The sequence below is a fragment of the Aythya fuligula genome, chromosome 15 (genome assembly GCF_009819795.1).
Source record: "Aythya fuligula isolate bAytFul2 chromosome 15, bAytFul2.pri, whole genome shotgun sequence".
NCBI classification, from domain to species: domain Eukaryota; kingdom Metazoa; phylum Chordata; class Aves; order Anseriformes; family Anatidae; genus Aythya; species Aythya fuligula.
The window spans coordinates 9,644,704-9,669,965 of record NC_045573.1 but is presented as its reverse complement, the minus strand read 5'-3'; the positions used below and the strand labels follow the sequence as shown (position 1 = coordinate 9,669,965).

The window sequence follows — 25,262 nt, the reverse complement described above, 5'->3', positions numbered from 1 at the left end:
CAGTAGATAAGAGTGTTTCAGTCGCTGGGAAAATGACTGAACGTCCTGCACAGGTGTAGAAGGTGCTGCAGCTACCAAAACTCACATTCAATTCTAGTGTATGGTTTTTGGATCTTTAGGAGTTGGAAGGCTCCAACACAATGAAAGCCATAGGAGTTGCAGTACTAAGTTATGGCAAGGCAGAATGAAAGCAAACTGAAAGTCAGTCTAGTTATAGTTCATGTTGAGAGATAATGCAAAAATGAATTTACAGAAATGCCATGAGGTGACTATCACAGGATATAACAGACAGGATCAGAGGAAGTTGCATTGAGATCAGTTAAAAGAATTATGGTCCAAAGAACTGTGGTCCCTGAAGCATGAAACATCAGGGGAAAAATAAAAGGTTTAGATTTTTATGTAATTAAGTACAAGACTGAATTATTTAGGTGCCTAAGACAGAAAATGAGATACCTAGCTCCAGAAAAAAATAATTTAGATAATCTGAATTAGATTGTCTAGATCTTGGAGACCATCACTGTGAGAGACTAATCTTTCCACTGACTGCTCTCTTCCAAATGTGCCATTTACAATTATGTCATCTGGGTTAACCCACCACAGGGCCATATGAAACACCAGACAGTGTTGTACTGAGCTTGGTGACAGCTTTTATTTGGTCCACGTGCGAAGTCTCCCTACCTGAGTTCTTGCTGGGTGGCTGTAGTATCCAAAGTATCTTCAAGCTCTGTTTTAAGAGCCTCCAGCTCTTCACCTAGGTCTCTCTTCTGTTTTTCTGCTTTGTTTCTTGCAGCTTTCTCAGACTCCAAGTCTTCCTGGAGATCAGAGATGAGAGATTCCAATTCACGGATCTTCTTGAGGGCATTGTTCTTCTGACTAGTTTCATCCTCAAGCCTGAAAAGAACACATTTCATTTTCTGTATTAAAAATATGATTTCACTTTCAGGAAATTGGTATACAGAGATTAAAAGTTTATCACCAGGGTGTAATTTTAACAAACTGGAAATATTTAGTTTTACCATTATCACTTCAGAAGGAAGCATGGTTTGTCTATATGAAGTTATATCTACTTGTATTTAAGATAACATGTGATACCATATATTTATACTTTTATTTGGTGTTCTGGTGTTCTAGAGTTCTAGAGTGGTATTTAACAATGTAATTGTGAGCAGTAAGTCATGCCAGTAAGTTTTGAAAGCCCTGCTTTATATTTATATGAACCTACCTGAAAACTGTGCAAGAAAGTACCAGAGAAAGAGAGGGAACTGATGTAAAGGGGATCTGACAGCTCTGTTTTATCAGGACATGATAACTGGAGATGCTGAATCAACTGATTCAGTTTTGGTTGAGTGTTCTCCCTCTTAAATTTATACAGAAAATCCACAGACTAGAATGGATTGAAGTTAGACTTACATTTTTGCCTTTTGCCTATAAACTATGTTGTTACTTTTCATTCTTTACTTGGCAGCACTGCCAAGGTCTTTGGGAAGAGGAGTTTTCATTGCTATCTGGACATAATGTTAGGTTGTTTATGAGCATACTGTCATTTATTTTTTTTTTAGTTGCAAAGGAATTTGGAAGTTGGGAAAGCATGCTGACAGAATGTTCTGAGATGAGATTCAGAGCTGCAGCATCTGGGTGTCTAGGGAGGGAAGGGACATGTTACAGCCTGGCATTTTCAACCTGTGTGCAGATTCAAGAGTGAATACCTGGCTAGAGCAGCCTGCAGCTCTTCCTCTTTCTTGGCTAGTTGTGCCTTCAGCTCAGCAATTTGTGCCTGAAGCTCTGCAATTTGCTCATGTAGATCACTTGACTCCCCTTCCAACTTCCTCTTTGTTTTCTCCAGTTCTTGTCTGCTCTTCTCCTCTTTCTTCAGCCGCACTGAAAAAGTAAGGATTTTGTTCATGGGACTGGTTAGTACAAGGAATTCTTAACCTAATCTTAAATTCAGACAAAACTATTTTGGCCATCAGTGAGGCCATACAAATGGCTTCAGCATACGAAAGTTGGAAAACACCATGCAGAATTTTTAGTTTGCTTCAGATTCTGTTTGTTTGTTTGACATGAACTATGACAAAAATCTGACATAAAACATTGTTCATGTTACCTTCCAGTTCTGAAATCATAGATTCATGTTTGTTTTTTAGCTTTGTAAGATTTTTGGCTTTTTCTTCCTCTTCTGCAAGATTTGTTGTTAGATCGCTTATTCTTTCTTCAAGAAGTTTTCTTTCCTTAAGAAGAATAAAATAATTTTGTTAACAGAAGTGTCTTCCATTGGTGATTATGAAGCATCTCCACACCAAATGAAAAATGTCCAAGATACTGTCTTTCAATGCTGTTTTTCCTGAGATTGTAGTGATATATTACTATTCCTCTATTATAGAGGGGCTAAAAAGTGGTACCTAAAGTTTCCATCCTCTCTAATCTGCTGTTATTAGAATCTTATACTCACTCTAGTGGCTGGTAAGTATAGGGCCTAGTTGAGAGGAGCATCCCCTCTCCATATACTGGAATACATGTTTACTTCTCATTCTAATCATGAAGATTGGTTTAAATTGGTTGAAAACCAAGAGACTTATTTACTCCTCTTGAGGCCAAGAAAATCTGTTCCACTGATTGTGCTTGGCTTCTGTGGTGATTTTGCTTGAAGATACTGTCACCACAATGGACCTCAAAACTGGTATTTTTACATAATTTTGAATTATTTAAATAAGCACAGGAAATTCATCAGAAATTTGCTGACTACAGGCTGAACTGATCATCTGGTACATATGTACACCCATGAAACTCTGTAGTTTTCCTAAAGCATTCCTATTGTTCTTCTAGCTGAAGAGATTTTCTCTTATCTTGCACAAAGTAAAAAATGGACCCACAACACTTACCTTTGTTAGCTTGTTATTCTGATCTTCCATTATGAGAATATCATCTTCCATTTTCTTTATCTTGCCATCTGCTGTTACTTTTTCAAGCTGCAGTTTCTGTCTTGCAGCTTCTTCTTCTTCAAGCTGTTCTTCCAGGTCCTTTGTAGGGAAAAAGAAATAATGAATTCTGGAAATAAAATACCACTTAGATAACAGGAAATGCCTAATGCTTGTCAGTCTATGTGGGTATGTTCTAGACTTCAGTTTTACTAAGAAATAGATAATCTGTAACGCTTGGTGATTTGAAAGAAAAGATTTGTTAATTCTTTAGAGAAAATTTAAAATTGGGGTATGGAAAGAAGATGTATAAAGAATTCTGGAGGAAAGAACAAATATTGATTGTTCTTACTTCAGTAGAGTAGGCACATACTGTTGAGGGCTGTATAGCAAGCTCTTTGATCAGCAAACCTCAGATCCTATGTCCTTTTTTTTTCTCTGAGATGCATGTTATTGTCTCTAGTTGTTGCTTACACCTTCTTACCAGCATTTGTTGCTGCATCTTTTTCTTTTCTGCTTGCAACTGTTGGCTGCGCTCCTCCTCTTCCTCAATTCTGGCCTCCATCTCATGCAGAATCTCTTCCAGCTCTTGTTTCTTAGCAGCTAAACGGACTCTCATCTCTTCAGCTTCAGCATAGAGTTCAGTTTCTGCCTGAAGCTGTTCCTGAAGGAGGTTCTTCTCTTCACAAAGCTACACAGATAAAATGGATAGGCAGGTAAATTTTAGATTGCAAATTGCCCCCCCCCCCCCGGTGTCTTTATACTAGATAGGCCTAGTATACAGGTAGGCAGCTGCACCACACACTTTTTGTGCAGGCACTAGGCCTCCACTGAAGGAACTGGGAGTTTGCACTGAGCTTTTGTTCTGGACCATTGACTGCTATGAATACAATTGTAACTCCAAAGGAAGAAGAGACCTTTACTACAACAGCTTCTAGAAATGGTGAGAGTAGCTAGCATTTCAGAGAGATTCAGAGCTGTAAATCACCTGGGTGTGTTTCTGTTCTAGCTCCTTCAATTCAGCCTCTGCTTTCTGCTGTCTTTCCTTAGTTCTTTGCAGTTCTTCATCCTTGGCCTGCATTTCTTCCTCTTGGCGGGTGACTTGTAGCAGTGGTTTCACCTGGAAATAAAAAGGTATATTAAAGAATGTTTCCTACCAGTGCTTATGTTACTAAATGCAGCACTTAATGGTGCCAGGCTGATGGGTACTGAAGGCAGCACTATCTGTTGTTCCTCAAGTAGTGAAACTACTTGAGACAGAAATACTGTCTAACCAAACTCAGCGTAAACATCTTTAAAGCAGCAAACCCCTGCAGTGTTATTAACTGGCTTTGTGTTAATTCTTGAAGCCTTGTGAGCACCTCTACCTTGAACAGTATTGCTTCTTGAAGGATTCCAAGCCTGGTTTCATGTGTTGAGAATGCCCATGGACTACAACTGCTGCACAGAAAGGCACACATGCACACGCATGTGTGTGTTAGTGACTTGCTATCAATGCAGGTAGCAACAATTTTCTGAATCCAAACTGAAGGCAATTTTTGGAAAAGCAAAACAAAACAACACACAAAAAAAGCCTCTTTAGTAGGAAAATAGACTTAATTTGCTTGACTGCCTAGCAAAAAGATGTTTAATATCCCAATTAGGGAGTTCCTAAGCTACTCTATCACTAGATGCATAACTGCATGTTCATGAGATTCTGTTTTAGGCTCTCTTCTCATTAACCACCAATGTGAAAATATTTCCTTTTTGGCAATTAAAAAAGAACACATGCAAAATCTTATATGAATCTCTGCTTAATTAGTTTGTTTTCATCCCAAGCTAAAACTAACTTTAATGTTAATGGCATTATATGAATCCAGTGTATCTCTTAATCCAAAATTTTGCAAAGCTAATGAAGCTCTTGCAGTCAGCTGTGTTGAACTGGAGCAGGAAGGGTGCCTGACATGACACAAGTTGGAGTTGGTGTCTTGTGCAGTCTGTTTCTTTTGGAAAGCTGAGGGAGAGATTCACTGACAGTAGTCACTTACTTTAGTGAACAGTCTCCACCATTGCCAGTTCCTCAGCTTTAGATAAGCAGCACAGTTTCTTTGGATAACTTTCATTGCAGTCAGCTGTTGCTGTCTCTTGGCAAAGGCTCTGTGATTAAAAACACAAAACAAATTGGTTCAGTCTGAGAAAGCAGTGTCTGTAAGATACAAACGTTGAGTGTAGAAACTGTAACATGAGGGTCTGCTGATTTGAGGATTCTGCAATAATTCTTCTATCACTTAAACAGTGCCTGTGCTTTCTTGAGATAAGGTAATACCTCTGTTTAGACTACCAGTGTTTTATTTAGTCTTTTTTTTGACTGTTTGTGCTCAGTAGATAGGAATGAAACAGAAAGTAATTGTATAATTCTGGATATATTCAGAGTACGTGGGCACTCAGAACAGACATTGATTATTATTATTGAAACCTATTATGTTTAAATTTGTTTGCTCATCAATTTGAAACCCTTGGGAGTATGCAGGGAAAAGGGCATTGCTGTTAATAGTTTAGTGATGTACATTAACTGAGATCGTGCTAGATGACTCCAGTGTTTCATTCCCACACTGTGTAAGAAATTATTTAATGTTTTAGAAATGCCAGTGGTGCTGCTATTTGTACTGTAATAGCGTGTGTGACTCCAGGTATGGGTGAGGATGTACATTGTCCTGTTAGTACAAACGTGTTTAAAAAATGGGTCTTTGCTTCAGAGGGTTTGCTGTACAGAAGGCTTAAGAAGCCTCACAATATAATTGCTCCCATAGTAATTATACTAGTGAGCTGCTTCTGGGCAGGAAGTGAGTCCTTTTAGGTCAGTATTAGACACAAGTTGAATTCTAATGCAATACAACTAATATGTAACAATGAAGTATCTTGGTATCTTCAGCTTTTTATACAAAGAACAAAAGGCTACTGTAGATACCCCACTGCCAAAGATATTCTTTCTGTTAGTACGTATTCTTACTTTCTTGCCAGGTAGCCTCGGCACTGAGCCTGGAAGGCAATAATGACATCTGTGATCTTCAGGTCTCTCTCTTCTTCCAGGTGAGCCAGAACACCAGTTCTGAAGAAGATCTTACTCTGCCCAATTCTGTACAAGTTGGGATCAAGTTCCAGTGCTTTGATCTGGAGGAAAACAGAGATATTTGTTAATTCCGGTGCTGAGTACTTAAAATTACTTATTTCTGTTCATTTGCAGCAGCTTTTATATAAGAGGTATAGACCTGATTATCAATAGGATTAAAGATGCTTTCCTCACCATCAGTATGCACGCCTGCTTTCCGTCCATGAATCCTTTAGGAATAGCATTTGCAGCAAGAATTTCGTATCTGCCAAAAGACACAGATGTTAAGGAGGTGGAAAAACATCAGATTATTTTGTATAGACAAACGTGTATTACAGCACTTTTAAACACTGAGTTAGGACTGAACAAGGGATTCCTACCGCTGACGGAACTCCTGGAAGACGATCCTGTTGGGGAATCCCTGTCGGCAGATACGAATACCTTCCAAGACACCATTACAGCGCAACTGCTCCAGCACTAAATGGGCATCAAGTTTGCCAGCCTGAAAAGGGAATGAGAAGTATTCTTAGCACAGTTGAAATATACAAAGATGTTACTTCAAACACCTACATTTTAAGATATCATTAATTTCTGTAATGTGCTGACAAAGTGAGCACCTCAGCATGCATAATGTGCCAGGGTTCTGAAAACTGAGCATTTGAAATTTACCCTTTTTTCATGATTTGGAATGATACAGCGAACAAAGTTGGGATTGGTATTCCTTAAGGTGGTCATCAGTTTGGTCAGCTGCTCCTTATAGAGTTGGCCCACAGTACGGAACATGCCTTTCTTGGTTTTTGAAGCACTAGGCAGTGAACTTTCAGTCATCTTGGCCATCTGGTCCAGCCCAACTATACGGTCCACTGCAATATAAAAGGAAGTGTGAACGGGATTGCTTATATAAACTATCCTCACCATGCATTACAGCTGTCACTGCCATTGCTAAAGTGCAACTTGCAAAAGAGGACCAAATTATTTTTGATGCAACAGAAGCATCCTAACAAAAGCACTAGAAGATCCTTCTAGGTAAATAGTCCGCTTCTGTCAAACTTGAAATGAGGAGCTTTGTAAACTAGTGATAGAATGGGAAAATGGAATACACAGATTTTATGTTTTGTTTTATGTTTGCTCTACAAAGGACAGTTCTGCAAAATATCCCCATTGGTAGGTTTGTGTCCTACCAACCAGAAAAAAACATCAGTGAGCCTAGCTTGAAGGTTTCAAACCACCTTCCTGGAGTTTGCATGCATGCTTATTTGCAGATGTTACGTATGTATAGTGTAGTATATATGTCTTACAGATCCATAGAAATTTTTTAAAAAAGAAATTTTTCATATGTACACAGACATTTTTCTGGTGGAATCTGAGATTATACGTTGCTGAAGAGAACTGCTGCGGGACTTTTGGGAAAGGAGTGTCAAAGGTAAGGACTGCTCACAGTCATTAATAATAAACAGCATAAACAGCAATAACCTGTATTAAGTCAGCTGTATTAAGTCAGGTAAGGAAATTATTTTAGTTGTGCTTAAATCTATCTAGTGATGTTTTCCATAAATATTTCTTTAAAAAAAGGCTATTCTTGCTTCTTAGTTCAATCTCTTCTATTCTTAGTTTCAAACTCGTTTCCTGCTTGTAAGGGATAGCTGTCAGAATAGTTCTGGTAGAATTTTCTCCCTTTAAACCACATTACTGATTTAGAGTTGCAATTCATACCATCTTTCCAAAGGTCTGCCACAAATTTGTCTGAAGACTGGTTTAGCAGAGAAGTCACGTTGTCATTTAGTGGATCCATGTTCTTTGTTAGCCAGGCAGTTGCATTGTAGGTAACCTGCAGGAAACAACACCAGGTCAAAAATCTGTTTTTGATACAGAAATCTGGAGTGGCCAAGAACACAAAATAATAAAATGACTGACACAAAACAATAAAATGTGAAAAGCACGCTTATAGTTAAGAGCTGAGTTGAATATTTATTCTTGCATGTACTTAGATCTAAAGGGCTTTTTTTTGCAGACATACCCATGGCAGGGGACCTACCCTGCCTTTAAAAATCTGCTTGCTAGAAAGGAATCCAAAGTATTAGGATTTTCAAAAACCCCAGTACTGGTTATTTTTGTTTCCATGTGATCTTAGAAGAAACATGAATGTTTTGCAAATTCTACTCCACATGTGTTGTAATTAAAGCTCTTAATGCATACATTATATTACTAAAGCTCTGCCTTATCAACAGGGGAACTGGACTGTTTTTACTGTTTGAGCATCACTGTATCAAAGTTCTATAATTCAAAATAGCTCAATCTCTCCAGTACCTTTCCTGCATAGTGCATTATACAGAATTCTGTTTTATCCTTGAGTTGCTTGGGCTTCTGGAATTTGGGATGGTTGCCTTGCTCTGTAATGAGTTTTTCCACAAAGGATGTGTCAGTAGCTTTGGGGAACCAGCACTCTTCATCCAGCAGAGCCAGGACACCTGGAGGATTGGTCTGCAAAGTGAGCAACACCAAATCAATATCATCATAGCTACAGACAAAGAAAGAACACCACCTTCTTTTTACTTTGTAACTAATCCTGCCAGGCATCAAGAATCTGAAATATCTTAAATGGCCGTCATATTGTACTGACAGATAATACCCCAAAGAAACCTACAAAGTGTCCCATCTATAGAGATATAATCTTACCGGTCTTTCAATTAGCTCAATGCAAGGTTGCAGGTCAAGGCCAAAGTCAATGAAATTCCATTCGATGCCCTCACGCTGATATTCCTCTTGCTCCAATATAAACATAGTGTGGTTGAAAAGCTGCTGAAGTTTTTCATTAGTGTAATTGATGCACAGCTGCTCAAAGGAATTGATCTGTGAGGAAGACAAAATAATTGAATTCCTAGTGTTAGAGAGACACCTGCAAGAGGGAACTTACATGACAAGATGAAATTTTCTACCTTCTATTTCTTTTTAAAGATTACTGAAATTAAAACCAAGGAATCTGTATTTTTCTAATTTAAGGTCTCAAAAATTTACAGTAAGTTCACAAGTGGTCAATCTCAGCATTGAACCTGTTTAATAAACCACAAAGACCAGACTTTGGTTCTAAACAGAGAGTCCCACAGTCACCCAGCAGGATAATGCTGCCAGCCCTGCACCTTTCCAGGTGGAGTAGTTGTGAGGATTGTCTTGGCCATGGGCAGCTAGCCAGCTTGAAAGAAACATATTGTTTTTGTGGCTCTGAATTTATTTTTTTTGTCATCTTGCATTCCAAACTACAGTGTGATGATAAGGAGTTGAACCAACTTGTATCTCACAGCACATACCTCAAAAATCTCAAATCCAGCAATATCAAGAATGCCCAAGAAAGAAGCACCTTGTCTTTTTGTTTTATCAAGAGCTTTGTTTACACGCGTTAGAATCCAACGGAAAAGACGTTCGAATTTTGCCTTGGCCAAAGCCTCTATGGCAAAGTCAGCCTGAAAAAAAGAAGAACAAAGTGTAAATAAAAGATGAAATGCAATTAACAGCTAATTTAAGTAAGAATAATGAATAGGGAGACAAGAAGCAGACATTTCCCTTTAGACAAGATGTAAGAAAGAAAAGAAGAAAGGAAAAATATCTTAAAGATTGCTGAGAAGACTGCAAGTAGATACCTGCTCTTTGGTCTGAGCTTTCTGAACAACATCTCGTCCTACTTTGATTCTTGGGGTTAGAATAGATCTTGTGAAATCTGTCACATTAATTCCCATCAGGTGACACACTTTTTGCGCAGCTAGAATAAAAGAGTGATACTATATTTTAGATTAAATTTTCTCTTAGTGGGTCAGTAAGTGTGAATACAAGCAGTCCAACAAGTATACAAAGCAATTTATCTTCCTTAAAAGCTCCTCTGTTGTACACACAAGAGTAAAAATATTATTCATGATACAAGCAAGAAATTCACTGTTTGTCAGTTTATGGATTCAGGGTTACCAGAAAAGTTAGTGATAATTGAATGAATCGCAGGCATAATATATCTTTAAAGACCTGTGAAGCATATAGGCAATTACAATTAAATTAAAGATACAGATAGAGTGCTTACTCAGCTGCTGGTTTTTTTTTTTTGTTTTTTTTTTTTTTTTACTCAATTTTTAAAATGACAAATCATACCAGTATTGTCAGGCATAGAAGCTTGATCAGTGTTTCTCTCCTTCTTGAAGACAATATTACCCAGCTGTAGGACAGATGAAACAACTCTCAATATAGCTGTAAGATAAGCAGATAAAATAAATGAGGAATGGAATGACGCATTTTGAAAGCTCTATTCTCTGCAATAACAAAAGTTCATTGTATTTCCTGTGGTAGTCTATATCTCTATGGAAAGATGTAGGTTTGCTTTAAAAGACTTCTATAAACTTCAAGAGTTTGAGAGCTGACTGAGGAGCCACTCAGATAATTCATGCAGTGGAGTAAACAGGACAGTCTGGGAACACCAGCCCCTCCAAGTTAAGCTGTGCTGGTTCTCCAGGCAGACCCCCAGGTCTCAGGAATTCATCTTCTACTTAGAGTGGCCTGTAACATCTTTCCCACTTGGTCACTGGAGAATCTGTATCTCTGTCTTTAAAATCAAACATATCTATGAATTGCCAACAGCTTCAAAAATGTGTGGCACTTGTGAAGCTCAAGTTATGCAGGAACACGTGGTTTTTCACTCATGTAACTACAGCTAAATGCATACAAGTCTTTGCAGGATTAGCGCTGGAGTACAAAAAACTAATTGATGTTTGCTTACTAAAATGTGTATAAGTGTGATGATGCCTGACTTCAGGTAGTAAAATCTACTGCTATGTTATAGATGAGACCATATTAATCTAATCAATTTGTTCATTTGATAGACTTACACGGGAGAATAATACTGCCCTAATGGGCTTATATTTTAAAGCATGAAATGAAAGGGGTTCAATCAGTAATACTCGTTTTGATATTTTGGAAAATGCTGCTGTCAATGCCAATGCACATGCCCTGGCTGGAGAATGAACCAGTCTTCATCAGTACTATGATCAGAATTTACAAGGAGTGGGATTATCATGGCTGTCCGGAAAGGCAAGACATTTTTTTCTTGGTACCCTTAGTCACTGATGCAGGGCTGAGAGATGATGATTAGCTCCTGCTGCAGCAGCTGGTCCAAGGCTCAAGAGATAGGATGACAATGTTTCTGCCACCAGGTGTCACTTGGGGCATGGCAACTGCAACCATGGGTCATTCAGGCTGATGAGCATGATACAAAATCCTGCAGACTCCTAGTAACTGTGAGGGGTAAATATTTGATGTCTCTGGCAAGCCCACATTGTCAAGGTAGTTTAGTTGTTTGTTCTTGCTGTCTGTTTTTATGTCCCTTTTCTCCCAAACAGTGAATATGAGCTATTTGAGCCTGATCCACGTATTTCAAAAAAAATTTGTAATATTTTGTAACTTTTTCATTTAACTCATTGAAAAGTTCTGAAAAAAACAGTCATTAGAATGGTTAGTGCATGTCATGTTCCTTCTACAAGTAGGTCTGCTGAATTTATAAGACTTAAAAGAATAAGAAAAACAAACAAACAAACAAAAAGAATAAGCAAAATATTGTGATAATTATTTTAATTCCCCGCTACATTACTACATATAGTCGCCCTGCACATCACCAGTTGTTCTGTGCATCACAGAGATAACTACTTTTTGATGATGTATACTCTTTATTTTCCAATATAGATGGTAACTTCAATATTTTTTTAACTTTGTTCAGAGCAAGTGCTGCCAGTATAAATGTCTGAAGGAGGCAGTATGCAAAGGGTTTTCACTATTGGTTTCTTTGGTTCTTAACAGTACCTACTGCAGCAATGGGAAAAGGTATGGCACTGTTGTGATATTTTTTAAGATACCTTTTCTAACAACAACCTAAAAGCAGTGAGATCATAATTAGATCTCCTTGCAAGGTCTCCTTGTGAATATCTCCTCATACAAGACTTCTCAAAGCATCACCCTGTTTAAACAAAGGTTTACAAACTCCTGAACACACAGAACTGAGTTCCAATCTAAAGCTTCATGTGAGGAAGAAACAGATCCATGGTTGAGATGGCTTTCCTTTCCATGAGACATCTATGGTTTAATGCATCTAATACATCCTGGGAAGGGGAGAAAGAGGAAAATCTTGGTGCTCTAATTCACAGCGGACTTCCTAGAAACAGTAGCTAGGTTAACAGTTGATTGGTACTAGTTTTACTCAAGGGAAATAAGAGGCAAAGAGGTTAAACAACATGAGTAGATTCAGAATCCTCCACTTTGTGTTTCGTGCAAGATCACAAACCTTACTTTATGTGCATATTTTGCAAGGTGGTTACTCTAGACAAAATTAACTGGTGTGAATTTGCATCTGTATATTGTGTCACTTACAGATGTATACCTTCAATGCAATCTTGCTAACAGTTCTCACCTGTCTGTTCCTCCTCAGTAAAGCCCATAATTTTCATGGCTTCCAAGGTCTCCTGGAACATTTCATCATCTTGTTGAGCAGGAATAGGCACGTGACCATTAGAGAGAAAGGTATAGTTGTTGAAGCCTTCCAGCAACAGATCATCTAAAAGACAAAGAAGAAAAGCATGAGTTAAGTATGTCAGCCTAATGCTGTTAGTTCATGGGTTCTCCCAAAGAACAACAACAAAAAAAATGATGTTTTCACCAAAGGAAGATTCTGCTTGTATGAGCATCTTAGGATTTTATGGCGGACAAATATTTTCAAAATAACACATCATTTAGCAAGTTTGATTGCTTTAAGTTTCAAATTTTTATTAGTAATGAGGGAATGTCTCTGTCCCTCAGTGGAATTTTGCACCCCATGCAAAAAATCAGAGCAATTCTTCCCATAAATTTTTAATTTAATTCTGTGTGTAACCTAGTCAGAATTACACCTCACTTTGTATTCTAGACCTGGAGATTCATACTAGCTAATAATAAGAATGGAACCAGGTTACAACCACAGGGGTGCAAATCAAAAATGTTTTCAGCCCATACTGTGGCCAGCAACAGATTCTTAGGTAAGGAGCATAAATACCAGGGAAAATACAAAATTATGCATTGCTTTATGCATAATTTGGCAACCAGTAATGGAGGGAAAGATGCTGTATTTAAACCATGGTGTTCCAACACATTACATTGAATCCCCTTTTTTAAAATCATGTGCTGTGAGAAAGACATTCTCTTAATCGACTGTAAAACTGCTAGCCAATAATTTTACTGGGAACCCCAATTTCTTTTGTGTAAAAAAAATAATGAACAGCTCTTCCTTGTTCATTTTGATAACGTTCAAGATTGGCTTTCAATGAGTTTTCATTTCCTGTAAGTTGAAACATCTTATAAACTGCAAACCACCTGACTCAAACAGATATACACCAACTGAAGCTTTTTTACAGTTTACTTGAGAGAATTATTTCTATGGCTGTTTATCAAAAGTACTGAATGACATTCGATTAAAGAAATTAAGATAGATTACTTAAGTAAGCCTTTTTTTTAGGTGGTTTAATGAGATGTAAGAATTGTTATCAGGTAACTTACTTCTCATTTGTTCAGAAGCTCCAGCAATCAAATAGTAAAAGATATGAAATGTTCGCTCATCTTTAGCCTGACGAATAGCACGGGATTTTTCAAGCAAATCTGTTTGTCAAGTATGTTAAAAAAAAAATCAATAACATATTCCAGTCCTTCCTTAATTGTGTCATCAGCCTTAGAACCATCAATAGCATTGTTGAAATATTTGCCACGAGCTTGTCTAACATGAATTTGAGCCTAATTCTGTGGCACTAATACTGGTATAATTCACACCACAAGGAGTAAATCAATTTCCCACCTCTTGTTGTACAGTAAATGCTGATAATCATGATTGTAAGCACTACAATTGTCATAAATGCATTCTGAAATTAAACATATAAAAATGGTATTGATAGTACCGTTCACATCACTTTTAGAATGAAGTACAAATATGAATCACCATAAGGTAGGGCTGCTAGAAAAAAGTTCTTGGGGCCATTGTTGTAGGTATCAAAGCAAAGAAAGTAAACTTTATTTATTGTCCATTTTTATGACTATCTAAAATATTAAAAATTAAGTTGACGATAGCGTAAGTATTTTGACATCAATCAATGATTCATTCTTTAAATGCTATATTGCTATAGATAAAACTTCAGTTAAGACTGGAAAAATTAAAACCCCTTTTTTTCTGAAGATCAGTTGTCAAAATAAGAGCAGAAAGATAAACTGTTTGCTGTGCCACCTAAGAGATAGGGTACTTCCTTATAACTGCAATTTTCTTTATCTTCATTTTTTGCAGCAAGCAGCTCCTCTATGCAAATATGAGCAATGCAGCACTGAGGAATCTAGCTACATACCCATTCATTAAAACATGCCATCTCATAAACATAACAAGGAAAGAGGCAACAGTTCTTGGCAAGCAAAGTCAGGCTCAGTTGAAATTATCTGAAATGTTTTTACTATGGTCCTGAAAAAATAAAATCACCAAAGTTATTTACATGTAGAACACTGCTCTGAGTGCATCACTTGAAACAGCAGGACAGTATTTAGTACCCAGAGAAGACAAGTGCTCTGAAAATATCAAGTTCTTGATGCTATCTGGGGCATCAGCACCAGCAAATTATTAGTTTCACTAAAGTAGTGCGAGTTCCCAGAAAAGTAATTTATTACTATGGTGATTTAACAAAATCTGTAAAGATTGAAGCAGATTCAGGGTAAACTCTCCCTTAGCTTGACAAAGGAAGAAGAACTGTAGGGCATCCAAAGGTTCTTTGGCTTTTTCTGTTTCTTTTGTCTTTATTATTATGAAGACCCTAGAGGGATGGAAGATAAAGGTATATTACTTTTATTAAGGTGATCTTTCAATCCTCCAGACATACATGTAGACTGTAAAGCTGTTTTACCAGGTATCACATGGAATTCTCCCTTAGCAGGTTATTCTCAATGCTTTTTCTTGGAATCCATCTATCCCAGCACAACATACATAACCTTTCCTTTGCCGGAGTGCTAAACCTGAACTTGAGAACTGGGATACATTCCAGGACATCCTGGGTATGCTGTAGTGATAATGCCAAGCATTCAGTGTTTTTTCAAAGTGTAACAGCACTGCTGAGAAACAGGAAAGTTTCAAATCTTTTTATACAGCTGGAAGCCCAGATGACAGGGAACCAGAGAGACCCATGTAGGATCACACCAATGTGAAACAAAAAGACTGCATAGCTCTCAAAATCACATACAACCTCAACCACAAATCAATCTTCTTGCCCTGTTGTGTTACTGAAAATCTGCTCTTAAGTCCCCTCCCATTGCTTTACGCAGGTATGTTGCCTCAATTTTCTGAAGCTGTATATGGGGAATAGCATACTTTCCTATAGCTGAGAAAACAGACCTGAAAATGTAAACATGAGAGTAAGACAAACTGAGAAGCTAGTAGCAGCGTAAATGGAGCCACTTCCCTCCATCTTTGTTTATAACAGCCTCGGTGATATTTGCCTTTCTTAGACATGCAATGGAGCTTGTTTATCTTTCTTCCTTCTGCTAACCCTAGTTAGCTTTCAGTGCAGCTCATGGAAAAGGATACAAGTCTCTATGTTTGCTCCGACAATGTAGCCTGTCACATCAAAGTTGATGCGGATGAATTTGCCCTGTGAAGGAAAAGAAGACCTAGGTTGGGCTGTTTTTTCAGGTATGTTGGATTTTACAACAGTAGCATTTAGCCTGTTTAGTGGTACATATATGTTATCTTCTTAAGAATAACATGCTCAATTCCCACCTACTAGGACAACCTATGGAAAAGACTGAAATGAAGTGACCTTCTCAGACATTCTCACTGTGGAGATTTGCTCCCACGTTTTGTTCATGTACTTAGAGGGAATGAAAATCTCCCTAGTGGAACAGGCTGTGGAAGCTGACTATGCCAGTGTCTATTTTATACTTTGATTTCCATTAGGGCAATTAGGGAATAGCATTAGGTCTGTCTAACTCCCTCTGCTGAGGGATCCCCAGACTCTGCAGGGAATCAGCAGCAGTAGGAGCAGAATACCTGAAGGGAAAACAGGCATCTGCCAACACTCCCAGCTAAAAGGGGCATCAAATAGTGGCAGTCCCCAGCTACTATTATTCCAACTTCAATCTGTATGACTGCTTTCTTGTTTTCCCTTGTAGTCTTTCATTTAACACATTAACTCTTGTTCAATGACAGTCACACCTTCCAAAAAGATGCATGCTCAACAGTGGTGCAAAGGAAAACAAAGTATAGGTTTCATTTACAGATTTCTGGAGGAGGATATGTCCTGGAGCAGGAGTTGACTCTGCATGGCCCACTTATAGACCACTAAATTGTGAAAGTACAATGGCACCGTCAAGTCTGAGCTTGATTTTTAGTCTTGTATAAGGCCAAATTCCCATTTCAGAGAGGAATTCTAAACAGTGTTTGTTAGGGATTAGTTTGGAGAAGCTCTTTAGACAGAAACATTGATGACAAGAGGGCCACTGTTTGTCCATTCTGTTTTAAAAGATGCTGTAGCTCCCCACAACGTAGACCCAACTGGATTTCTCCTACTTACGAATCTGGAGGAGTTGTCATTCTTCACGGTTTTGGCATTTCCAAAAGCTTCAAGAATAGGGTTTGCCTGTAGAAGCTGTTTTTCCAGCTCACCCTAAAATTCATTCAGACTCAGTTAACCCTAAACTTTATAATTACTTAATTAAAAACAGCACATGTACACTGGAGAAAAATGTGGAGAAAGATAATTTAAGTCTCTAAATTTTTGCTGAATACTCCACTTCATGTGGATTTGTTTTCATTCTCTGTTAATCTTTGTGTTTATATATTTGTGCAGTTGATTGCTGTCCTGTATACATGACCCATTTCCAGTCCTGTTGCCTCTGACAGATCAAAGTCTATTAATCTGTTTAGCATCATGACAGGCCTTTCTTTAAAAAAAGGGTCATTCGGTGTCAAATATATGTATATATTTTTTTTCAGTTCAATGTCGTTTTTTAAAGGGATATTCTTAAAGGAACCTCTAGCATATCTTCTTCAAGTTAGTTTATTGAGATCCTTTGCTAGCAAATGACAACATAATTAGAATAACTTGCCGAGAATCATTTTAATGTAATGCGGCACAAAGCTACAAAGCAGATTTCACCAAGTCTATTAATAATGATCCATGCAAGGCTATTTAGGTTAAATATGGAAATGCACTGATTTATTTCAAACTAGGATAATGAATTCTCATGCAAACACACAAAACTTGTATTATGTTGTTAATTGTGCTTGGTAATTGCTAATGAAACAAAACATGCAATGAAATGAGCATGCATTTAATACTCCTATTTCTAAACAAACCAGTGAAGTTGAAAAAATACTTTGCTTATGACTTTATTTTTTTAATTTTTCATTCAGGTCTGGACTATGAAGTTACTTACACGTTTGCTTCTTGTCATCCTGTTTGAGTACTACTCTGCAGTAAGATTATCTCATTTTAAATAACTCAAGCTAAATAACATCCAGAAAAACTCCTTGATAGATAATATGATAGCATTTAAATCATTCTAATGAAAAAAAAAAAATCAATGTTTAGGTTGAATATAGAGGCAATAATTTGGAAAATGACAGCTCTTTCCCAGTCAGTGCGCAAAACTGGTAACCTTCTAAATGCCATTTCCGAATGCTTATAACTTACGTGGGAATGATGGGACTACCTCAAAAATGTAGTAAAAAAAAAGAAAACAATAGTTTGTTAACAAATGGCTAAGGTTACCTGCATGGTCATGGGAGATGGGAGATGGGAGAATGGGAGAATGAGCACCCTCCCAAGCATAGTTCTTTTAAGAACTAAGGCATAAAGCAAGTCCACTGAACTACACAGAGTTGCCTGGGCCAGCAATTAAGTCTTATTTTTTTACTTTTACAGAGAGCTTGTCAAATGAAGTAATAAATTAACTAAGGGGCAAAACTTTGTTGTAGTAAAAATTTGAAACAGCAGTCAGAATAAGGGGAAAAAGGGGTAATAAAAAAAAAATCCATATACCTGGCATACAAACAAAAAGAAGCCAGCAAACCTGCCTGTATTCCTAAAGCACTGGTATGCTCTATGTCACACCACAACATAGGAGGCCCCAGGGGCCTGTAAGAAACTGCATAACATACCTGCAGTTACACACTGCAGTGGGAATTGCTCTGTTATACATCATAGCAGCAAGCTAGGAGCATGCTAACTTTTGCAGATGTGAACAATTCTTTACAGTTACATGAAAATGTCATTGAAAGCAATATCAAATGGAAAGCATGCAGCCAAACAAATCAATCAAACACGGTGAGGTTTAGGAATTATTTCACAACAGTCCTAGAAAGTTCAACCTGAAGCATGGAAAGCATTTAGGTATTTTCATTCAGAAATCAGATTGCTCAATTTCAGGCTGAGTGGCTCTTTCAGGAACGTGGGAAATTTCATTCGAACTACGGTAATTTGAACACACACGTATAGGAGAGAGTGATATTTGAGAGATGACCCTGCCTGTGTCAGACCTCATTCTTTACCATGGAGCCTGACACAGTTAGGGTTGATTTGTGAGAGCATTTGGCGCTATTGTTGCTTTCATCTTATCATACAACATATTTCAACAAAATCTCTCTTGAATTTTTGAGGTGCAACAATAGCATGCAGATCTACACTCAGTGCCTTAAACACACATCAAACAGTCTAAGTTACTCACGTAAGAAAAAGATGGACCTTGCTGTATTGAATAATGTGGTATAAAACAAGTGTCAGTATCATTTCCATTACACAGACATTTTTATTGTTTTTCCTGTATTAAAATAACCAATACACAGTTTCCATGCAAATAAACCAGAAAAACAAACAAACAAAAATCTATTGCAGACATACCAAGAGTACAAATGCAAGTAACATGTATAGAGTATTTTAACTGAAGAAAAAAAACAACCTGAAGCGAAGGGATGGGATATGGATCCAGTCCCAGGTCAGTCTCCCAGGACCAGATAAGGACAGTTATTTTTAGGGTAAATCCCCAGTTCTTTTCTGGTGCAATGGAGGCATCTTGCTCTTCATTATTTTTTTAATGACTGAAATTACCATGTTAGTAGTCCCAGTCACTGAATTACTATTTGTCAACATGTTATAGAATAATTTAGACTTTCTCTCAGCCCCCATCTGGTGGATATTTGCCTTCAGGTCTCTCTCAGAGCCAGTTTGATCCTGAGACTCATGTAGTTCCCCAGGGGAGTCAGCAGCAACTACAGTTACATGCCCATTAGGAATGGCCCTGAAACCACAAGTTCATTTCCCCCAGCCACTGAGAAGGACTCGGCAGGATGAAATAAGTTTTTTTTCATAAATATTCAACAAAGGAAAACTATGCCCTTGGTCTTGGACTGTTTCCACCAACTTGAATCACAGATTTCTAGAAAATACTGCCCTAAGGGACATCTACTCCCTCCCTTGCCCTGAAACAGAATACGCTGTATGTAAACAACAATTACTCATGGTAGAAAAGGCCAGGCTGTGTGCTCTGGAGTCCTCTATCCTCAGGCATACAGGATAGGCAAGTCCCAGCACAGGTGTGGTCATAAGATTTTTACTTTGTTTTTCACTACTCTATTAATTCCTTATTTTGGATCCAGTCTTGCCTTTGGGATGCACTGGAATGTCTTCCTGAATTAAGCCTGTTTTGTCATAAAAATTGATTGATACCTTTTTTTTTTGTTTTTTCCCCAGAAATTTTTGAGTAACATAAAAAGGGCTGGAAATGACTGAAATGACATAGGACCTCGAGTTGCATTAATGTTGCAGTAAAGGTGAGAGCCTCAGCCACACCAATGATTTCAGGGAACTGGGTAGACATAAGCTCTTATGGTTCAGAGCAAACGTTGAACTTTAATCACTAAGGCAAAATTATTACAAATTTTGAAGCAACAAAGTACTTTATAGAAAATGTGCCTTTCAAAATTGTTCTGTGTCAACACCCTAAAAAGAAACGATAGTTTTTATATTGAAACTTTTTGCTAGTTCATAAAAAAATTGTGTGCTAACAAATCCAATCAACACTTCAGAAGTCTAAAAGTTTATATACATTTTTGTAATGCAGATGGATGATGTTTTAGTTAAAGGTTTTCCTAAAGTTCTTATTTGCCAGTGGCCAAGGGTAAAATAAGGACCTTGCAGACTTCAAGGCCTTCATGTTAGGATATAAATAAGTACTATGCATATAGAAAGCTATGAATATTTCTCTTCTAGGAAAGTACATTCTGATTTGATGCCTAACAGGGTGTCAAACAAAAGTTTTTTTTTTCCATAAACATAGAGCTGTGACATAATTGTGTACTCTTAATATGTCAACTACTTGGCAAGCCACAGACATTGACTTGCTGTTAGCAATCAGCTTGGTACAGTCCTAACAGGCTCAAAGGAGAGTTGAATACAGAAAAGCTCACTTACAGTGATGCTGGTGTCCTTTTTGCCCTTATGTGATGAAGCAACAACAGCCAGGTACTGAATGACCTTTTTGGTATTTTCTGTCTTGCCGGCACCAGATTCACCTCTGAGGGAAAAGAAAATAAAACAAAAGAAGGTAACTGGTGGACTCCTGCCATTTGATGAGTTTGTTGTATAAAAACAAGACTGGAAACTGCGTGGCTCAGTATTTATCCCTGAACATGGTCTCTCCAAACCCACTTGATTTCAGCATGCACAGAACATGGTATCAGAGCTCTATCTCTGTCCCATTAGTATTTTGACTGGACATTGGGCCACGTAAGGCAATTCTAAAGCACTTCTTTACAGCGCTTCATTTTGCTTTGGCAGTATCTAAACATTTATGAGAACTGGGGCTGGCAGGGAGTCTGTTCATATTTTAAGACCCCAAAAAAATGCAACATTAAGTATAATGTGGTACAAGAATAAGAAAAACCATCAACAGTAATCCAATAGTTTTCTCATCAGAAACACAGGCATTAAAGCAAACAGTTATATCAATGCTGTAGAATAAGGGAATTATACTGCCTTATCTGATCTCCATGATCTTCAGACTTTCCTTGACCTCTGTAATACCAGAGTTGACACTGCTGGAGTTCTCCCAACTAACCAGGTAGCAGGGAACTTAATGTGGGGACATTTCTGACCAGCAGAAGCGTCATCGTGGCTGTGCTCTGTGCAGTATCTCTTGGGAAGCCGGAAGGTGGTATTAACTTTCTACCTCCCAGAGGATTTCTGGAGTTAAGTTTATTTACAACTCTTAAGCCCTCTCTTACAGTAAAATGCTAGTTTTCTAAGTACAAGGACCAAATTTACAGTATTTTCTCAGAAGTAAAACCATTTCCAGCCTACTTGTCTCTCTCGTTCACATTTCATCTTTGCACTTCTTCTAGATATCTTTGGCTTTGATGATTATATGGACTAAAATGTTTTTATCTTGTTCTGCCTCAGCAGTCAGAAAGGGCGTTACAGTGGGTGTGGATGTAGTAAGTTCTTTCAGCTCTATCAAGCTAGTGCTGTGAGTCTACATGTAAGTTGGACATCTCTTTCTTTGGGTTTGAATCTAAGTGGATTTAAAAAATAAAAGGAACAATACATATAAAAGTCCTATGGATATTTGTCAACTCTTTTGAAGCTGAAACTATTTAGCCAGATCCATTGCAGTTCTGCTTCTTTTCCTAATTAGGAAATAGAGGAGTTAATTTTCCCTACCAAGGGACCAGTGAAAAATGGACGTAAAAAATATGAGTAAGTGCAAGGCAGGACTTTAAAGACAGGATGACATTGATGTAAACATTAGGAAACCAGAAACAATTCCTGCCCAAGGTACACATGATGAGAAGTGTTTCTTCTGGCTTTTATAGTTTTAACCAGAACTAATTGAGACAAATATGTTCCTTATCACCAGACCTGGGGTAATTTGTGCAGTTTAGAGGTTGGATTCATCCCTGCCTGGACTTCAGTGCTAAAACATTTCCATGTTTTATTGATAAAAATTAAGTGTCCTGGGAACTATTCCAAACTAAGCACACCAATTTGAAAACACAGGCATACTAAGTTTTCAAATAAATTTACCTTGCAACTTTGGTACTCTGGAATAAAAGTAAAAACTTTCTTCAAACAAACCCTAGACTTTGAACTATTCTATTTTATTAAAGGTTATTTGTAGTTCATCACTACATGCATTGCATTTCCTTTGCATTCCCAGGGCAACAGTGCCCATCATTTGGCTTTCCCTGAATCCCTGTGAGTATTACCATATAAGGCATCATTTCACTTGTAATTATCCTACCATACTGCAATGTTAAAGTTGCTTAACATTTTGTTCTGTGCTTGCTTTCCTTAACTCTCTGCTCCTGCATGAGCTGAGGGTTTTCCTATTTTCTGCAACTACTCTTTGAGGCTTTAACTTCCTTTTGAAGTGGACAGTAAACAATTCTTCAACGTGAAATGGAAATGCTTCAAAACAAAATGGAAAACAGACAGGATCTCAACAGCTGCAAGGAAGAAAAAAATCTCTAAGGTCATTAAGTAATGAAGAATCACGGCCATAGTTGATGAACACTTCTAATTTTTCAGCACATCAGATCATTTTTAAATGTCCTTGGCAACACACAGGTTTGATAAGCAAGTATTAATTAAACAACATTACTCTGAAGGATGCATCAGAGCTGTATGACAAGGTCTAGACTTCATCTCAGTGATAAAATACCATGTGTTTGAAAACTAAGTAATGAGGAGGAATAGCTAAATCAGGTTCAATGATTCAAATCAAGAAGCTTACAAGGGAAAAGACCCAGGAGAAGGAGAGCATGTGACTCTCAGCTCCCTTCATAGGCGAATGAAACTTCCTAGAACTATTGAGCTGTAGCAGAATCAGTCATGCTGTTTTTTCCTCTGCATCTTTCTTGCAGTACCATAATTTCTGGGATGGCAGAAGCAACTTTTATTGTGAAATGGCATGCAGAATCCCACCTGTTTAAAAATTGGCATGCTCTCTTCATTCTCAGTGATTCAATTGTTAAAGACTGGCCTTTTTCTTGCAAGCAGTGATTTTGGCATGAACCATAAACAGTGGGGTTCCTCCCAGGAGGCATCTTCTGAGTGCGTATTTTCCTCAGTCTTTTATCCCAAATCATATTCCGAATGGGAAGTTCACCATGCAAACTCTGTTAACCACTGTCCTAATCATCATCTTTTGGAAGCAGACCTATCATTTGTTTAACGGAAATATCTAAAGTCATTCTTGTTGCCTGCCATACAGAGGCAGCACATTTATTGCCAGAGCAGTTCTTTGCAACCAGCTCAGGTGGGCAATGCAATCTAACAAATAAACAAAAAGTAACAGCAAAAGCAGTTCCTATTGCTCAGTTGTGATCAGTTCAATAGCAGTATTTAATCTGCTTCCAATACCTATTTTCCTTCCAAGAAACTGCCTTCCTTCCCCAGAGTAAAAAAGTTCACTAGGCTTACAGGCTTGCTCAGATAAAAAACAAACAAACAAACAAAAAAACTCCAATTGTGTGGCATAGCTTAAATTTATTCCCCCTTTGTTTCTTGCCAGGCGTTGTTTTCGGAACTCTGTAAAGGATTTAAAGTACATAATCCCCCATATAGTGCTCAGCCATAACAGTTTTTTGTGCTATACAAGCTACTAAATCCTCCATGACTCCATTGCCTTCGCCTTACATGAAAATTATCGTAGTTCAAATAGGTTTCCAAATTAGTACAAGCTGAGAGTGGGAAGCTGGCCCCACTGGTGTGGGGTGAGCCTGGTGTGTAGCTAGGACTACTGAATGTTTGGGCATAACAGGGAAAAAATATTTTCAGAAGTGGATATTTTGTTGAAAACTTGAGAGCTTTCTATATTAATATTATGATATAAGACTTAGTTTAATTCTGCTTTTGGAAACATCTAAAAAGTTACGGCAGGATTTATTTTCAGCATTTGTTTCATCAAGCAATGAACCACAAAATTGACCATTCACACATCCCTTAATCTGGCTACCCTGGCACTGCAGGAAGCCTCTGTGCACAGAGCAGTCAATGAGGTGCTCCAAATCACATTAGGGCTTGGCAGGCTGTGGTATGAGATGTGCAAAGATAACGAAAATCTTTGTCCTAAACCAGCTGAATCCCCCCAGAGACCTCGCTCAGAAGCCAACCCACTGATCCTCCTAGTTTGCTTATAAAAAAATTCCCAAAGGAGGCCAAGCTGTTTTGGCACCGAGCTCCACCTCGGGTCTAAAGCTACACAAGATAACCATGTGGGAGAAGGGCCAGGCAGCAATGCGTGCCAGCTCCAGCCTTTGAGATTTAGTGGGCTGGGAAAGAAGAGTTTAACTCTTTTGTGGAGGAGGCTTTGCCTTACAGGACTTTGCAGTCTGGAGGATGTCCTGGGTGGCTCTGCTTCCTGGCACGTGCCAGGGGAGAAAGCAGGTGGGGGTCACAGGGCCAGGCAAGGCTCTGGACAGTTTGCCCATAAAGAAAGAGGAAGGACGAAATGGCAGGATGGTCTCTGCCTTACTCAGTATTTTGGATGTTACTATGCCAAATTAAGTGGAATCAGTACCTTGCTACCATATGTTTTGATACAGGCTAATCAAATAAAGTGAGTGCATAAAAAAAAAAAAAAGTAAAAGCTAATGAAAAACTATTTGATTACATGTACAAATCTAGTGTTTAACAAACATTTGTTTTCTTAGTCTTCACATATCCCCTACGCTTAAAGTTTTGATCAGATTTTTTTCCTCATTCATTCAAGGCCAATTTTTGTTTAATTAAGGCTCATACCCTGATACTTTTAGCCACATCTGCTTTCCAGAAAACAATATTCTACCCTCTCTTTTCAGGAAGTAGTTAAAATATGGTAACTCCAAGATCAGACAGGTGTAAGAGCAGATCTTTAAAGCATTTATGTGCTTAGCTATGCAAATGAGCACCTGTGGCATTTTTAGAGAAAAAAAAAAAAAAACTTCTAAAAGTTCCATCAGCATCCACTTGTATCTTTAGAAATCAAAACATAAAGGCCAGAGCTCTCCTTTGAGAGCTGGTGCCTTAAGTTGGAAGAAATTTGAAAAGTCACAAGCCTCTTCACTGGCCATTGTTTAGTTGCTGATGCACTAAGGCTGCTCAGGTCCCCGAGTGACTGGATAGTTATTCCTATTTTTTTTTTTCCCTTCAGCAACACCTAATGTTCTGGTCCACAGCATCCAGGCCCTCAGCATGGTCTTTGCA

The 25,262-nt window shown here is 38.0% G+C and overlaps 1 protein-coding gene across 2 annotated transcripts in view; it reads right to left on the bottom strand.

Annotated features, from left to right (window-relative positions):
* Positions 1-25,262, bottom strand: part of MYH11 (myosin heavy chain 11) — a 59,911-nt gene that overhangs the window by 13,212 nt on the left and 21,437 nt on the right. The window contains exons 5-27 of one of the 2 annotated variants that reach the window (XM_032197897.1): positions 20,490-20,592; positions 18,748-18,768; positions 16,593-16,685; positions 15,608-15,671; positions 13,555-13,653; positions 12,437-12,580; positions 10,135-10,230; positions 9,639-9,757; positions 9,309-9,461; positions 8,680-8,853; positions 8,311-8,484; positions 7,717-7,831; positions 6,673-6,866; positions 6,384-6,505; positions 6,199-6,268; positions 5,905-6,065; positions 4,943-5,051; positions 3,904-4,035; positions 3,400-3,606; positions 2,880-3,017; positions 2,105-2,228; positions 1,707-1,878; positions 679-891 (exon numbers count right to left, since the gene is read on the bottom strand). In XM_032197897.1, coding sequence (XP_032053788.1) covers positions 679-891; positions 1,707-1,878; positions 2,105-2,228; positions 2,880-3,017; positions 3,400-3,606; positions 3,904-4,035; positions 4,943-5,051; positions 5,905-6,065; positions 6,199-6,268; positions 6,384-6,505; positions 6,673-6,866; positions 7,717-7,831; positions 8,311-8,484; positions 8,680-8,853; positions 9,309-9,461; positions 9,639-9,757; positions 10,135-10,230; positions 12,437-12,580; positions 13,555-13,653; positions 15,608-15,671; positions 16,593-16,685; positions 18,748-18,768; positions 20,490-20,592 — 2,997 coding nt within the window. The remainder of the gene's footprint in view (positions 1-678; positions 892-1,706; positions 1,879-2,104; positions 2,229-2,879; positions 3,018-3,399; positions 3,607-3,903; positions 4,036-4,942; positions 5,052-5,904; positions 6,066-6,198; positions 6,269-6,383; positions 6,506-6,672; positions 6,867-7,716; positions 7,832-8,310; positions 8,485-8,679; positions 8,854-9,308; positions 9,462-9,638; positions 9,758-10,134; positions 10,231-12,436; positions 12,581-13,554; positions 13,654-15,607; positions 15,672-16,592; positions 16,686-18,747; positions 18,769-20,489; positions 20,593-25,262) is intronic. The other variant, XM_032197898.1, reaches the window with a different exon arrangement.